The sequence below is a fragment of the Zonotrichia leucophrys genome, chromosome 3 (genome assembly GCF_028769735.1).
Source record: "Zonotrichia leucophrys gambelii isolate GWCS_2022_RI chromosome 3, RI_Zleu_2.0, whole genome shotgun sequence".
Classification (NCBI taxonomy): domain Eukaryota; kingdom Metazoa; phylum Chordata; class Aves; order Passeriformes; family Passerellidae; genus Zonotrichia; species Zonotrichia leucophrys.
In genome coordinates this window covers 99,303,336-99,320,547 of record NC_088172.1, presented here as the reverse complement: position 1 = coordinate 99,320,547, position 17,212 = coordinate 99,303,336, and the positions used below count along the sequence as shown (strand labels likewise).

The 17,212-nt window shown below is 44.4% G+C and overlaps 1 protein-coding gene across 1 annotated transcript in view; it reads left to right on the top strand.

Moving 5' to 3' along the window:
- The first annotated feature begins 5,549 nt into the window (after positions 1-5,549).
- Positions 5,550-17,212, top strand: part of LIN9 (lin-9 DREAM MuvB core complex component) — a 39,816-nt gene continuing 28,153 nt past the window's right edge. Inside the window, exons 1-3 of the mRNA XM_064707078.1 lie at positions 5,550-5,628; positions 16,007-16,039; positions 17,060-17,154. Coding sequence (XP_064563148.1) covers positions 5,550-5,628; positions 16,007-16,039; positions 17,060-17,154 — 207 coding nt within the window. The remainder of the gene's footprint in view (positions 5,629-16,006; positions 16,040-17,059; positions 17,155-17,212) is intronic.

The following is a 17,212-nucleotide window of genomic DNA, read 5'->3' as shown; positions in this document are numbered from 1 at the left end:
CATGATGTAAGTTGGTTGTTGTAGACTCACGTCCTAACAAAGGTGTAAGTTGAGTTTGGGCTCAAGCTTCGTTCATCAAGGCCTGTAGTGAGGTCTGTTGCTACTCTGTTGGTGGTCTGGAAATGCCTGTCTCAAAACAGCAATACAAACTGATAATTTCAATGTTTCATGATGTTTGTTACTTCTCACTTTTAGTCATTGGGCAATATGGGAGCACTTAACCATAGAGCAACATCAGATCATTCTCTTCAAAAATTGCTGATTTCCCCTGAGGCATTAGGGACAGTGATGGCTAATTCCCAAGACAGGGACAGTTCAAGCTCATTCTGACAGTTGTGGCTTCAGTCTTTAGTAACCTGTGTGGAAACACCAGATCTGTTTCCTAAAATGTTGCTGTGTCCCAGGGCCTTTTGTAAAAGGAGTTAAAGCCAAAGTGGGTGCTAATGGTGCAAGTCTTCCCAAGACCCCTGAATGAGAAGAGGATGAAGAGTGACAGATGAAAAATAAAGCTGCTTTCAGAGAGAGAAGGAAATGTAGAAGGACTGGGTAAGTTGTATGGCTCGAGGACAGCTCAACAGAAAAAATTGATTGAGGTTGGTGATAATGGATTTTGAGAGGAAGAGAGTAGCCTGTCTTCTGCCACTTAAATAGCTTAACCAGTGGCTAATCATTGTTTTGCTTCCAAAAAACCCTTTTGGTAAGTCACTTAAGTATGGTCTTGTCAGTCTCTGAAAGAGAACATGAGAACTTGTTCAATTTAGTTATAAGATAGATGATTTTTCCCCCTCTAAAAAAGGCAGTTTACAGTTCAGTTTGGGACCAGGAGTCAAAGGCAGCTCCTTTTGATGCTCCCTCAGAGCTGAAAGTTCCCTGTTGCTCCAACCCCAGCAGCACAAGGAGTGCTGTGTGCCTTGTGCTCAGTTATAATTGCAGCACAAGGAAGTACATCCCAAGCTGTCCCTCAGTTCACAAATACAGCAGGAAAAGCTGCAGGACTTACTGAAGAGGCAGCAGGTGCCCTTTGGGGACTGTGGGATAGCCCTGTCACCGTCCTGCAGTGAAACCTGTGGGAGCAGAGCAGATCCACCAGACCCAGGGGATGAGCAGCCTGTCCCCAGGGCCAGGCTGGCAGGGACAGCAGGGTGACACTCACTGAAATCCCTGCTGTGGCATTCCCAGCACAGAGCAGTGCTGGATGAACAGGCAGTCCCATTTCTGTCAAAAGCACTTGAAAGGAACGAGTTTTCAAGACATTAGGTCCCATGACATCCTGGGCTTTTTTTTTTCAGGGCAGACATATTGAGGAATGGCTTCTGATCTAAATGTTAAACTAGCAAAAGCAGCAATTTATAAATATTTAACTATTTTATCTTTATTTAGCATGGCTGCAGGCTCTGTTGTACAACAGCTCACAGACATTAAGATAGCCTGTGCCGTTAATTGAAGGAAGCCAGCCTAGGCTTACTGATTGGCAGTCAGTGTAAATTCTTTGTGACTTGCCTGAGTTCATGCAGGAAAAAAATGTCTGAGAAAAAAAAATTAAAGCACAAGTTGCCCATCCTGGTACTTTAGCCTTAAAACAATTATATTCTACCCCTGCCCCCCTTCAGTTTCTAGTTGGAGGGAAGGAGGGGGGACCCCAAAATAAGGAATTTCTATATGAAAAAGACCTCTGGACACATGAAACATTGTCAGTGCCATAAATAATTCTGTTCTTAAATGAGGCCTGAAGTGTTTGTAACTACTGAAGTCTCTGCTTCAGCTTGCTTTCTGGGAGACTGTTACAGACCTCACTCTGTGAATTCTGGGGACAGAATGACATAATTATCTGCTGAATGTTATTGCAGCCAATTTATATCCCACTTAGTGTTTGGCCTGAATTGCTTTTATGTATGTTTTGAGGCCCCTAACTTAGTCCATGATACTCACACTCCTTTTATGCCCATAAAAATAGTTTCCACTGTTGTGGAGTACATGCATCTGAACAAGAACTGTCACTTTAAAATTAATGCCAGGCTGCTCCTCCAAAAATGGTCATTTTGGAGATGAAATGGCACCTGTGAGAAGAAATGCAGATGTAGGTCCTGGCTAAGATGAAATGCTGTGATGATTTTAATTTGTTCAGGTGTGAAGGTGGCATGTGGGCCTGTTGTGGGCATCTACGGAAGTTGAGATATACAGGGACAGACAAGGTGAGAAGGAATGACTTCCCAACAACCCAAAGGGGAAACTAGTGTTTCCTCCACCCCCTCGTTAAAAAGTATGTGATTAATGCAGCAGGACTCAGACTTCACAAGGTGCTTCAGTGACTAAAGAGCACTCACTTCTGCCAGCTGTCTGTGCTTTTCCTCCTGCTGCCAGGCCCTGCCTGGGGGAGATGAGCAAATGACAGCGTAGCTGTCCCCTGGACGCAGCACTACCTGCTCTGTGCTGACAGCGCTGAGTGCATTGGTCAGCAGGTGGTGTCACCATGTCTCACTGTCACTGCAGCAGGGCAGCGCTCTCTGCAGCGTTCAGCACACAGCATTAGGAGCAGTTGCCTAACGTGACCCTGGTGAGAGCGAATGGCAGCGGTGCAGCCGCTCAGGGACCTCCCCCGGCCGGGCAGCAGATGAGTCAGCAGCACCTCGGGCACGGTGTGGTTTCAGCCACCCTGCCTGTCACTCGAGTGGTGTCATTTCCACGTCACCCAAGTGCAAACTGCACATTTGGCAGAGTGGTAAAAGGATGCACTGTAAAACATTTTGTGTTTGTGTGCACGCTGGTGAACACAAACAGCCCTGGCTGGGGTTTTTTAAATGGGGTCATGTTTGTGTGACTTGGAAACAGCGAGCACAGGACAAACGAAAAACCAGAACATGGAGATACTGCAGCACTCATTAAAGGCCAAGATGTAAAAGGTTCTTTATCCAGGAACCATAATACAGTGTTGATTGTTACCCTTTCAACACAGTGGATGGTAATGGCTTCTGTTAAATATTTTCCAAGTGCAGCTGTTGGAATGAAATGAAGGAATAATCATCATTGTGCTGTTGGGAGCAGAATTCTGCCTTCACACCTGGTAATTTGTGAGATGATTGGCAGGAGGCGTTTGGGGAGGGGGAAAATCTCTCTCACCTTTTTAATCTGGTTTTATTGCAGTCTACAAAGACTCCCTGAAAGGCACCGAGTTTGATTTCTTTTTCCCTTGTGGAAATTCACACTCTTGAGGACTGTTGTGAAATGTGACTGTGTTGTAGAGCACTTTTCACCCCTCCCTTGCAAAGCCCTTGCTCAGGGAAAGCTGTAGCATAGGGTGGCTCTGGGCACTGCTGCTTTCAGCACAGCCAGACCTGATGACAAGGTTTACAAAGCCCAGCAGTAAAAACCTCGCTGGTGATCATGTGGAAGTCTCAGTGTCTCCAGTCTTAGCTGAACACTGCCATACAGCCCTTGGAACAAGGGGAGCAGAGCTGAAATACAGAGAAATACTGGTGTCCTTAACACCATGTTTAACTGAGTCTGGAAGGTCTGGTCCGTGTCAGGTCTTTTGGGTGGTGGAAGTGTTTTATTAAAAGGAGAAAATTGTGCAGGATTTAATGTTTGAGAGGGTTGGTGTTTGGAATACCACAGATTATTATTTAGTTGTGTTTTGTTACTAGTTTCTTTAGTTTTGTGTAGCTGTCTGCTGTAGCAGCTTCCTTTGGAGCTGAGCAGTATGGAAAGCTCTGACTGAAGTGTCTTAGGCCCTTTGGGGGCTAAGGAGCAGGAAGGCTGTTTAAACAACCTTTCAAAATGACCTGAAAAGGGGGCTACAAATGCAAGCTAGTCTTTGTATTTTCTTTTTCCTTTTTATTTTTTTTTTAATTTTTTCTTTTTTTAGCTCTGCTACAATGTACATAGAAAGCCCTGGGGGGAATTTCTAAAGCATTTCACTCAGTTGGTTTCTTTGCTTAAAAACTGGCTTTTCTCCCCTTGAGCACAAGGGCAGCATTTTTTTATTTATTTATATATTAAAATTGTTTAATAACATGACCTATATCCTGCCCCTCTCAACCTGCTAGAGGGCCTAGTCATCTGAGTTCATTAGCAAATTAAGAACACAAATAATATTCTATTCCATGTCCCAAGAAGCACATTTTCTGTATTGTGTAGGACCTTTACTTTCACCTAGATGCTTTCAAAGAGCTGCATAAAACCATGCATGGCATCCATTTTGGATTACACCACTGTGCTCTTGGCAATATGTTTAACATGTGACAGACTTCTTAGCCTTCACTAAGATATACTGTTTATTTATTTTGAGGCTCAATTTGCATTTTCATATTTATTTTTATATCTTTAAAAAGGGAATTTTGGTTGGTATAATAGCAGTAGATACTCAATGCCAAACCTATGTAGAGAATCTGGTCCATGAGCAATTAAGGTGCTTGTGGTTCATGGTGGTATTTACATACTTGTGTTGCTTGCTGCAGAAGCTTTAGAATTCACTAAATGGTGGTGCAGAGATCTAAGAAAACTACACCAAAAATCCCCACTGCTGCTGCTAGAAGAAAGTTTTCAGAGGTGAGATGGTGGAGGGCAGGCCAAGACAAGGAGCTTGTTAGGCAACAGCCACCCACTTCTGGGGTTTGTTGGCTTTCCCTGGCACTGGTGAGAGCAAGTGAGACCTTGACCTTCAGGCCTTGGGCTGGGTGAGCGTTTCAGCCGCCTCTTGGGCGGAGTGCCACGGACCGTGACAGCAGGGCCAGGGCTGGCTGGGCTGGGATTGTTGGGATCCCTTACTCCTCCTGGAGCCTCACCTCTGAAAAGTGACAAGGAAAATAGGCACAGTTTAGCAAAAAATAATTACTCAGTGAAGGAGGTTGGATATTATGTATTGTTTAGACTCAAAGCTAGCACAGCTACTTTGTGACAGCCAACACCTTCACCCCTTTTCCCCCCATGCTGAGCTGCCAGTCACCCATTCCCCTCATCCCACATCATAAGAATGACAGGGAACTGTTGGAGCATGTCCAGAGGACTTATCATGGCAGTGATAGAGGACTGGAGCACCTTCCCTGTGACAACAGGCTGAGAAAGCTGGGGGTCTTCAGGCCCGGAGAAGTTTGTGTGGAGACCTCATGGCGACCTTCCAGTATCTGAAGGGGAGCTCTAAGGAAGCCAGAGAGGGACTCTAGTAGCGATAGGACAAGGAGATATGGGTACAAACTGAAAAAGGGGGGAAATTAGGTTAGATATTAGGAACCAAATCTTTACTGGGAGCCTGGTGAGACTGGAACAGGTTACCCAGAGCAGCTCTGGCTAGCCCAGCCCTGGTACCGTTCAAAGCCAGTGTGGAGGAGGCTCTGAGTGGTCTCTCTAGTGAAAGGCGCCCCGGCCAGTGGCAGGGAATTGGGACCAGGCTGGAAATAGTGTAACGTCCACTGTCACTCCTTTACGATGGTCCCGCCGGGCTCCCGCCCGTCGCTCCCGGCCGAGCCCGTTCCTGCCCCGCCGCCCGGCCCCTGACGGAGGCCCCGCCCCGCGCGCGCGCCCGCCGCGCGCCCGGCCCCGTCTCCTCCCCCAGAATGCCCCGCGCCAGGCAGCCTTTGAAAAAGCGGCGCGGCTCGTTCAAGATGGCGGAGCTGGATCAGCTGCCTGACGAGAGTGAGTAGGGACCGGTGCCCCCGCTCCCGCCGCCCCCTCGTCCCGGCGGGACACCCGCGCCGCGCCCCGCCGTCCGCACGCCTCCCTTCTTCGCTCCTTCCCTCCTGCCGCGGGCGCTGTGCGGGGCCGGAGCCCGAGCCTCCTCCCTGGCAACCGGGCCGGCCCGGCCCCCCCCCCACCCCCCCGCCGCCGCCGCCCCTCCCGGGCGAGGCCCCGGCCCGGGCGGCGGGCGGGGAGCTCCGTCCCGAGGGTGCGACCCCCGCTGCCCTCGGGGGTACCAGGGCCGGGCCCCCCGCCCCGCCCGGGCGGCACCTGCCGGGCGGGCGGGGCGGGAAGCGGGAGGCGGGCGGGGCGCGGTGACAGCCCGCCCTGGCCGCGGGGGTCGGGGCAGTGCGGGGGAAGGAGCGTCCTGGCCCGGGGAAGGGGCGAGCTGCCCGGCGCTCCGGAGCCGGCTGGCGCCCGTGGGGGCAAGGAGGGCTGCTGTGTTCATAGCCCGTGTTGTGCACGGTGCGAGCAGCTCCGCGGGGCTGGGGGTCAGGGCGGGCACACTCTGTGGCTGGGGGGCACTGATGAATGCCCGGAGGAGAGATCAGGTACCTTGTGCTGTGTGTCAGCAGCACAAACCTGGCTGTGCAGGAAGGCAGCCTGTAAACATGTGTGTTTTCATGCATGCAGTGCTGTGTATCTGCACCTCGAGTGCTGTGTCCAGTTCTGGGCCCCTCGCTGCTAGAAGGACATTGAGGCGCTGGAAGGAGTCCAGAGAAGGGGAATGGAGCTGGGGAAGGGCTGGAGCCGTGAGTCTGATGAGGAGCAGCTGGGAGGGCTGTGGGTGTTCAGCCTGGAGGAGACTCAGGAGTGGCCTTATCACCCTCTCCAATTCCTGAGAGGAGAGTGCAGCCCGGTGGGGATTGGCCTCTTCTCCCAGGCAACAAGTGAGAAGGCATAATCTCAAGATTCAGTTTAGATTGAATGTTAGGAGGAATTTCTTCACTGAAAGGGTGATTGGACATTGGAACAGACTGCCCAAGGAGGTGGTGGAGTCACTGTCCCTGGAGGTGTTTAAGGAAAGACTGGATGTGCCAGTTAGTGCTGTGGTCTGTTTGACAGGATGGTATTTGGTTAAAAGCTGGACTCGATGGTGTCAGAGGTCTTTTTTAACCTCATTGATTCTGTCATCTCCATAGGATTTGTGTGGATGTTGTTTTCAAAGAGCACAAGGATTTGATAAAAACTTAGTGTGGCTAAAAACCAGACATGTGTTGCTGTATATCTGTATTCATGCACAAAGTACTTGAGTGTTACAGAAGAGGAAATTATTCAATGTCGAATGCCTGGATGCCATCTTGGTGTGTCCTCTTACAAACTGTGAACTCCTGCCAGGCTAAAACTAGGGCATTTACTGATTTCAATAGATGTGCACAGAACAGGGCAGACATCTTTTGGTCACACTGTTTTGTTCAGCACCGCTCAAGTTCATCAAGAAACCAACTCCTTCCCATATCCAAAGATTCTCAGAGAGAGGGGACTCAGAGTGGAAATCTTGCTTCTGGCTGCTCCATGTAGGTCTTTGTTACAGCTCCAACAGCTGTCAGGGGAAAAATTGGTTAATGTGCCCACATGGCCGGTGTCATTGTGTTAACTGAACAGATTTATGGAGGATCATCATAAATTATGGATGGAGCTGACACTCTCAGCTTGGTGCAGCTCAGTCATGGATGCTGTGCTGCATTTAGAGACTGATTAATACAAGTCATGGACCAGCTGATACGACTGTAATTAATAATTAGCTGTGGTTTATTGCTTATTAAATGAACTTTCCCTGTTCACTAGAATGGGCCATGTTTAAGTTACTGTTCCTCCATTTGCCTTGCCCATTTTCCAGAGAAAGCACTGTGTGTTTCAAGAAGTTGATGTGAACTATGAAAAATAACTTTTTCTTCTCTGTCACTTTTATATTGGCTGCAGTGACACTGGGAAGGTTGGACAGGTGGGTCACTTCACCTGTAGCAGATGCCATAGTAGAGTGTGTGACTCAGTGTCCCTTAGCATTGGGCTGTGCTGGCCAGCCTGGCAGCAGTGTCAGTGTTGCAGTCTCTGCTTGGCAGGTGAGGCAGACACTCTGTGGTTGTTTGTAAAGGCAGCAAACTTCTGCTCTGCTGACCTTGACCTTAAGGTTTGTATTTACCTAAGTTTGGTGCAAGTCAGGGGTGTTTTCCATCACACAGAGAGCTTCATGTTTTCTGTAGCATTGCTGAACTGCTGGAACTGTGAAAGTTTCAAGGAGTGGCTGCCTTGTGCTTCCATTCCTATTCTCTCCAGTTTTGGTGATCTGGATGTTTTCAAATTACACTAGTTTCTGCCACACGTAGTTCTTTCATTTGCAGTCCTGTACTTAAAATGAAGATGTAAACTTAGTCCTGACTAATTTAGCACTGACTTCATGCAGCTCTCAGTCTGCAGCTTAATATATAAAGGATAATAACATTGAAAAATTGGTTTTGGAATATTCTTATGGTATAAAAAAGTCAGATTAGTTCATTACTAAGAGACTTTGAGATTTACGCATCACCCCTGTGAGTTTTCTCAAACTTAGTTTATAGTACAGTAGCAGACCATAACTGAGCTTTCACATAAAATAATTACAGGTAAACACAGTGTACTTGGTGGCAGGAAAGCTGACATTTTGCTGTATGGTAAGAACCACACAGTTTTACTTTGAGATTGGAATTGAAGTGGAATTTGTCCCAGAATGTTCTGATAGCACTGCTTGCCCTCTGGCAGGTTCTGTAGTGCAGCTGGGCCGTGACTGCTCCTTAACCCAGGAGAGAGATGGATGTAGTGCACTCAGTTGTCTCTCATTATATGCACTTGTTCAATCTGCTGAAGTTACTGTTCTGTCCATATAAAACAGTGAGAGGCTCCATGCTGGCAGCCTGGAATGGTGTGTAAGTTTACATGCATTTCCTGCAGTTTGAGGCCTTTCCTGTGCTGCCATGGGAGAGCCATGCAGTAATGTGGGATGCAGGTGAAGAAAGAACAAATCTCTGTGGCAAATCCTCTAGCTGAAAAAGTCCAGAATGTTAAAGGTCCCAGTTGCAGAAATACTTCAAATACTAATAATTGGATTTATATTTTGAAGACAAAAAAATTGTTTCTGCAGGCTGTTGGGTCGGTGCCCAAGGAGTGACTAATTTTAGTCAATGCCTTTTTTTTCCTTCTTCTTATCTCCTGGTAACTTTGCAGTGGAGGTAAATGGTGGGCAGCCTTGGTGCTGCAGAGCAGATGGCTTTTTCTCTGTGTCTCAAAAGAGGGAATCAGTGGATTGTATTGGAGCATACATAATGCTGCCCTGTCTCCTGCTACTGGTAATAGCAATCTGATTTGTGGCCTGCCTGGTTCTAAAGCTTGTGCAGCGAAGCTGAGGGGAGGCTCTGATGTGAAATGAACTTTGTGCTGAGGTGAGGCTCTGCTGAAACAGGCAGCACGTGCAGATGTGACCAGAGATTGTCCTGGTCCTGCTGGAGACTGAGCTTGGGCAAAGCCACCTCTTGGTGCATCCTTTGGCTGCCCTGAGGGAGGAGGGTGCTGGGAGCTGCTCTGGGACAGGGAGGTGACATTCCTGACAGGAGGGTGCTCATCAGGGATCAGGGGCAAATCCTCTGCTGCCTGCACACAAACTCCAACCAGCAGCAGGAGAATGAGAGAAACAGGCACCCTGCTCACCCAGGGGTGATGGCTGTCAGGTTCAGCTTTTACAGTGCAAATTCTGAACTCATATTTGCCAAATACCATGTATTGGTTGGTACTGTCACAGACATCTTCTATGGAAAATCCTTTCCTTAAGATTTTTCCTCCTGAGAAGCTGAGAGGCCTCAGGAACAAAATGTAAACATTGATTTATCTGCTGCTGTGGAATGCAACAGGTGCATCTGGGATTGGGCCATGTTGGATGTTTGTAATTAATGGCCAATCACAGTCTGCTGGCTCAGACAGAGAGCTGAGCCACAAACCTTTGTTATCATTCTTTCCTATTCTATTCTTAGCTGGCCTTCTGATGAAACCTTTTCTTCTTTCTTTTAGTATAGTTTTAATATAATATATGTCATAAAATAATAAATCAGCCTTCTGAAACATGGAGTCAGATCCTCGTCTCTTCCCTCATCCAGGAACCCCTGTGAACACGGTCACAGGTACTGTTCACAGGGGCTTGTGTTTTAGGCAGAAGGGAAGCTGGATAAGGATCTTTCTGCATGGGTTTTTATCTCATGGGGGGAGGCTGCAGCATAAGGGCAGCCCTTCAAGCAGAAATTGCTGTCTTTACCCCCAGCAGGACCTTTTGCTGTGGTTCGTGGCTCCTCTGCTCTGCTGCTTTCCTAGACAGCTGCAGGAGGCTGTGGCACACCTCTGGCACTTCCACTTTTCTGCCCACTGCTGTGGCCTGGATGTTTGAGACAAAAAAATACAGCAGAACTCACTGAGATTGCAGTATTTGGGAGAAGGCTCAAGGTTAGCTTTACAATACTCACAACTAAGAGTTTTTGGAATTATTTGTGCTGCCTACTTTAAAATTGTATGTTACCATGGTATCAGTGTATTGTCCATTATGAGAACACAGTTTCAAGAAGAGGGGCTTTGTTATTGTGGTTATTGTCTACAGAAGTCCTGTGGAAGGGTTCACATGGCTGGAAAATCTATTTCCATCCAGTAGTTGAAGCAGGATTTGGAAATATACATCTGTCAATTTATTAGTGGGCTCATAACATGAGGAAAATACTGGCTCATCTTGAAGTGAAAAGTTAGTGTTTGTTTATTTATTTATTTATTTACTTCTTCAATGAGGCCAAAGTTTGGGGGAAGCTTTAAAAAGTCCCAAAGCCACTTTTCCCTCTTATGTGTGTGTTTTACTTTCAGGGTTTTCCTGAATAAGCTTTCCTTGCAGTGGCCAGTTGTTTGAGATGCTTCCTGTGCTGAAACACCTTGTGCTGTGCTTGTGTAGATGAATGATCTCTTGGAGGATTCATGACTCAGTCTATAATAAAGGCTCATGTTTTTCTTCTTCTCCAGGAGTTTCTTCTGTCACACCATTTTTAGTGCTGGCAATGCAGATTAATTACATAGAGTTTTGAGGTAGTCATGCCACCAGTGTTAAAATAACTGCTCACCTGTGCAAATTTAGACAAAATAGTCTAATGATCTGGAGAGGAAAGGCTTTGCATAATGTAATTGCTGATCTGGATCCTAGAATTTTCCATAGTGATTTAGATGTGCCCCTTTGTGCGCACACATCAGTGAAATCAGCAGCTATAGAGCATCCCTGTGGTTACTTGTAACATTTATTTTCAAAATTATCAGCTGTTATAAATTTATTATTAAATTAAAGCCTAATATGCTTGTGTGTGTTCCTGTTTAGATTTTCAAATCAGCAGCTGAGAAGCCACATTTAAACTGCTTTACTCCATCTTAGTAATGAGGGTGTTCATCTGGGCATTCACAGCTGCCCATATTGAATTGTTGTCAAATTCCTCTTTTGTTCAGTTATAGTGTTTTCAGATGAGGGGAGGCAGCAACTGCTTGCTTTTAAACTTAAACCTGCCTTTTATTTTTGAAAAGGGTGAAAGCTTTTGTACTTTTCTCCCACTCCTCAAAACCGAAATACTTTTTGGAGTGTTCATACGGCCTCTGGAGCGGGTAGAGGAGGTTTTTATGTGTGTCCTCCCTCCCTGGGAGCAGGAGGGGCTGCAGGAGGGATTGCTGGGGCTGTGTGCTCAGAGGGAGCAGCAGTTCAGGACTGCAGGAGCTGTCCACACTCAGGGACTCAGCCAGACATGAAAACATCCCGGCCCTTGGCATGCCAAGCTTGGCACACCTGGCCTGGTTTTAACCTTGGTGGCCTTTTATCAATTTTGTTTTATCTGGACTTGCTGAAAATCATTTCTTGCAAATGTTACAAAACACTTATTCCTGACTTAGTTACTGATGAGCTTCCTGTTATGATGCTGTTTAATACCTCATAATCTAGAACAGGGTTATTTTTATTGCACATCTGTGGTGCACATATTTTACAGAATCATTTGGGGTTTTTTTTCAGAGCCAGGAAAGGCCATTATAATCATCTTAGATTCTTCATTAAACATGCTGGGTATACTTGTATTTGGAATTTCTGTGCATCAGTTTCAAGCTTCCTTTTTAGCCACAGTTCTCTCTTTAAAAATGTATTGAACTTGGTTTAAGATTTTGAGTTACATGGAGGTCAGCATGCCTTTTCTTGGTATAGTTACCGAAAATCTGTTAAAATTTGTATTCATTGCTAATGTAAATTACCCAATGTAATCTTTCACAAAATTAGGTTTAGTTATGCCTTTCCATTAAAATAAAAGGTTGCAGAGCTATTTACCCATCTGAATTATCTTCCTTTGTAGGTACTTGTGATCAGTGCAAATCTTGACCTTCTTTGGGAAGAACAAGATTGGAGTGTCTTAACTTTCTCACAATAACACATCTTTAGATCTTGAAATTTATCTCCTAGATCTCTGCTGAATCTTTTCCTAATTGTACAGACTTATTCAAGTGTGAGCAGTGTGTTTAGGTAATTAATTTACTAACAGCATATGCAGAGCACCACTCAGTGGGATAGTAAGGCAAACTGAGGTAATTTACAGTTTGCTGTAATTTACTGTGTGCCAGTGCCACTGCTGTGCTGATTTAAGGGTTCTTTTACTCTCAGTATTAAGAAAGTCACCTTTGAGATCCTCTGAACTTGGAGGAGCTGGAAGTAGATTTTAGTTGTAATAACCTTTATGATTCACAGGCCTTGTTTCTTGCTTTCCACCCATTTGTTTTTTAAGTGTTTCTGGAAATGAAGTCTGTGTCATTGTCATAATAGATATTTACATTCAAGTGTGTGTGTGTATTCTCCTTTAATCTCTGTCTATAATTAAAATGCAGGTTAAAAAGGCTGCCAGTGATTATATATTTGTTATTCAGAACAGGAGTATACAAGATTACTGGCATTTAGTGTGAGGCTACTATATTATAAATCTAATAATTATTGTAAATGAAGTTTTATATAGTTTGAATAAACTTAATCTATCCTGCATCACTTGGCAGGTTTTGTAGTTCTTGAAATGCTTCTATCTGTATTTAGTGTTGGTTGGTTTTGATTGGAACACAATATTAGATCATCATGCTGATTTCTGGTTTTGTGGCCCTGGTATTATTGACAGCTAAAAGGAAGCAGTGGGGAGATATTCCATATTCCTTGGAGTTTGGTGGTGTTGCAGGTAGCCCTAAAATCAGAAAGAAGAACTTGACAAGAAAAGCCCTGTTGTGTCATATTGTTTACCTCTGAGGTAAAATGAAGTTTATGGACATCTCCATTGTTATTTTAGTATCATGTATTCTAAAGCTTTAAGCCACAGAAGTGTTGATGTTCATTTTCTGTACTTCGTTACAGTAAAATAGTTTAGTTTAACTTTTGAACTTCCATAGATCAGGAGTATTTGATTTGGACACTTGTATTCCTAAGCAAAGATGCCCTGGATACATTAATTACAGGTCAAGTGCAAACAAGTGAGCAGCTCGCTTCTAACATGCATTTATGGGAGATTAACTATCCCATGTGGAAAACTCCTTGGCAACTAATGCTGGTTTGGAGTGCTAATCTTGTAAAGCTAGGAAGTGGCACAGTAACCTTCTGCTGGCCCATCATCATCATCATCCTCACAGGTGAAGCATGCCATGGTTAGCAGAGCATCTCAGGCACTCCAGCTGTGAGATTGACACCACCCCAGCTAAAGCTTTGCTGCCTCTTGCTGAGTGAAATAAACAGGGCCAGGAGACTTCTTCTCTTTTTTAATGCCTTTGTTAAAAGTGATCAGCTCAGGATTGGGCGGCTCGGCGGGGCTGCAGTCACCCCGTCGCGTCTCCCAGGGCGACTCAGAGGAGGAGGAGGATATGTGCAGCTCCGTCCACTAGAGGCAGAGCCGGGGGATCCAGTCCTCGTGGGAGCCTTTAGGGCGTGTTGTCCCCGTCAGATCTCGCTTTCTCAGCGCGGTCCCCCTCAGTCTCGGCGCTGGGGACGACTCCCGTGGTCAGGGCTAGAGGGACTCCGCGTCTCTGCAGGCTCAGCACTTGGCTCCTCACGTCTGGACATCACTTTAGTCTCTCAATTCTTAGGTGGCTCGTTGTTTTTAGGGTTTTCTCGTTGCATTTTGGAGTCGAGGTCTCAAAGCGTGCTGGTCTTTGGAGTCACTTTGCATAACCCCCCCCCCCCCTCAGGTGTTTTCCCTATGTTGGAAGAGAGCACAGCCTCGGGAAAGGGCCATCACTCCACCCAGCCAGGGCTTTTACTAATACAAAAGAGGAGATAAGCCTCAACGACCCGTGATTACAATAACAAAGCACTAAGAACCCTGGCAAGAAACAGAGATCCGGCTGCCTCCCTATAACTCTTTCTCACAAAAAAAATATTAACCGAATTTTTGTTCATAACACTGAGTGTTTGTGTTCCATGTTCAGTGTCCATACTCACCCTGGCCTGGATTGATTGAACTTGATTCACATCAACCAGACAGTGAGAAAAAGAAGAAAATACTTGTGTGTTCAGATGAAATGGCTGAGCTCTCTCAGGAGAGTGATCTGCTCTGCAAAGGCAGCATCTCCTCCATGGGACAATCCTGATGTGTGCCCATCCCCAGTGATGTGTTCTTAAGTACTTACACACATTTCCCACCGTCCCTTATGTAAATTTGGGACACAGTAGTTCTTCACTGTTCTTAATGTTACCTTTCAGAGCTGTTCATTCTTGGTTGATAGCAGACTACCCATGTATTTATGAAAGCACAGTGTGTGGTATTAGATTTTTAGCATAAAATGTAAAAAAAAATTGTGATACCTTGAACATACAGCTTTGTTTCAAAAGCTGAACTCCCTGTGGCTCAGAGCATCACAGAATTTTGTTCCTGTATCAGTCACTGATAGGACTCCAGCCCAACAAAGGTGATACATCAGAAAATAAATGTGCAGGAGGTGTGACAGTGCAGCCCAGCTGTGTCACCGTGGTTCTGACATGTAATCCCAGATGTGGCTGCTGTTGGAGATTTGAACAGCTTGGGAGATACTGGGGTGGAAGCTCTCTGAACCCTCAATGAGTCCAAGCTAATTCTGTTTCTTATCTTAAACTCTTTTTGTAAGTTTTAGGGGAAAATAAATAGAAACCTTATTTCCTTTTCCTTTCTTTTTTGTATTGAAATTTTGTTTCTTAACAGATGGTAGCAAACAAAATACTATGATGAAAACATAAGGAGTTAAGGTTTGGGGTTTTTTTTTTTGCTGTTGCTGCACCTGCATTCTCTGTGATACTCCCTGGAATGTATTCTCCTAAAGACAAGTGTCTGTGAGGTTAGTGAGGTTAGGAGCTAGATAAATGGCAGCTGCAAGGAATTTCTGGAGCTTTGGAGTCAGAAAGTTCTTGGAGCAGCAGTTTTGAAGAGAAAATGAAGGAGAGAGCAGAGAAAGTGACAGGGAGAAGTGATTGTCACACAGGAACATAACTGGAAAGATCAAATTGATTTGAGAGAAAAGCAAAGCAGGAACCTGGGGAGGCTTTGTCATGCAGAAATATCTTCCCTGTGCTAATGCAGCAGCTGCTTCAGACAGCTCATTCTGAGACTTTGGAACATTTCTGAGCATGAAGGCCCACTGTGGTCAGGCCCAGTTGAGTTTGTCCTGGCCAGGAGCATTGCAGAGGTTCTGCAGATGCAGTGGAAGGGGAGCAGTGAAGTTTTCATGTGTTTATTGCACTGTTTGAACTCTTGGAACAATGTAACAACCCTGTCTGCATTTGAGTCTGCTGCCTTTCTGAACAAAGAGGTACCACCAGGGGGCAACTAGCTATCCCTCTCCTTCCTTTTGAGCATGAACCACTCCTTTCCTGGAAATCTTGGGCACTTTGAGCTGGTAGAAATCATTAAAAAAAAAAAAAAAAAAGAAATGTTCTTTCATTTTCTTATCAGTTGTAAAATACATTTGCTACTGCATCAAACAAGCAGCCCCATGAGAGAATGTAGTTTGGACATAAAGCCTGTTGAGAATTTGCTGTGTTAAACCCAAGTGTTTAACATCTAAAGTTGTTTTGTAGGCATGAAACTAAAGGAAAAAAACAAAATGTGAATATGGTTTCAGGATTTATTGGTAATAAATGTATAATTCTATGCCTAGTGCCATGGAAGGTGTGCTGGGTTTGCTCATTCAGCTGTGAAAGATTTTAATATTAAATTTCACTTTCTGCCTGAGAATTAATTAAGAATGAGTAGACTCTGTATAGATTGTAGGGTTTGAAATAGCTTGTGATTTATGTGGGCTTTTTGCTATATTGCAGGTTCTTCAGCAAAAGCACTTGTGAGCTTGAAAGGTAAGACATTAATATGTTATTTACTTGTACCCAATCTGACTTTCAGGTGTATTTCTTTTCTGTCTTCATAGAGTTCAAGAAAATCACAGACTTTTTTGTTGAAATATGGTGGAGTTTATTGTAGGTGTTTGTAGCTCTATAGAATAATAATCCTTGGCAGTTGAAACTACATATATTGTGGTGTATTTAGACACTGCTCTTCTGGGTGAAATTCCTGAAATGTGTTTTTTCTTTTAAAATGCTGCCTAGACATCAAGTTTGATGAGAAGATTGGGGTAATCTTTCATCTCTTGAGCAGGAGATACAGGGAGGATTCTTAGTGAGACCTGTATGTGTGACACAATTTACATTAGGAAGCCATTTCACAATTTTTTTGTGTTCTCTGTCTGCAAATTGTGTGTTAAATCAAAAACCTGCTGCTTTTATTTTTTTCTTTGAGATTATCTTCATGAACATTCATACAAATTTTGAATACTTCTAGTTTGCCCAATAATTAAAGCTTCTTTATGTATTACAAGGGTTTTGTTACTCAAAGGAGGAGGCATGGTCTGTTGAATATGTTGTCACTAATGCAGATCTGTTACAATAAAATTTTATTTACTTGTTGGTATACACTCACTCAATAATTTTCTATAACTAGAAGATGTCTGTGTCTTGTAGAGCTTTGCTTTGTCCAGGTTTCAGTTACAGCCACAGTTGTTGATTTTTGTCAACCTGACAGTGGGTTCCAGCAAAGGAGGCTTCAAGAAACCTAAATGTTATCATAAATAAAAAATACTTATTTATGTTCCTCCTTGTAATGAAAATCTCCTTCAGTTTTTTGAAATTAATGTTAAGATAATTTAATAAAAATACTGAAATCTGTTTGTTAGTGAATTCAAAGATGTAACAAGTGAATATTTTAGTAGTTGATGATGTTATACTGGGTTTTGGACAGTAGTTATTTAAAACATACACATTGATACATATATATATATGTATGTATGTATTTATATTAATGATGTACTTTCTTCACAATAGAGGGAAGTTTATCCAGTTCTTGGAATGAAAAATACAATTCTCTGCAGAAAACACACATTTGGAAAAGCAAGAATGCTGGTTCTACAGTGGAAATGGTAAGAAACAGTAAAAAACTTCAGGATTAGTCAAATACCATACAGGGAGTCAAATGTA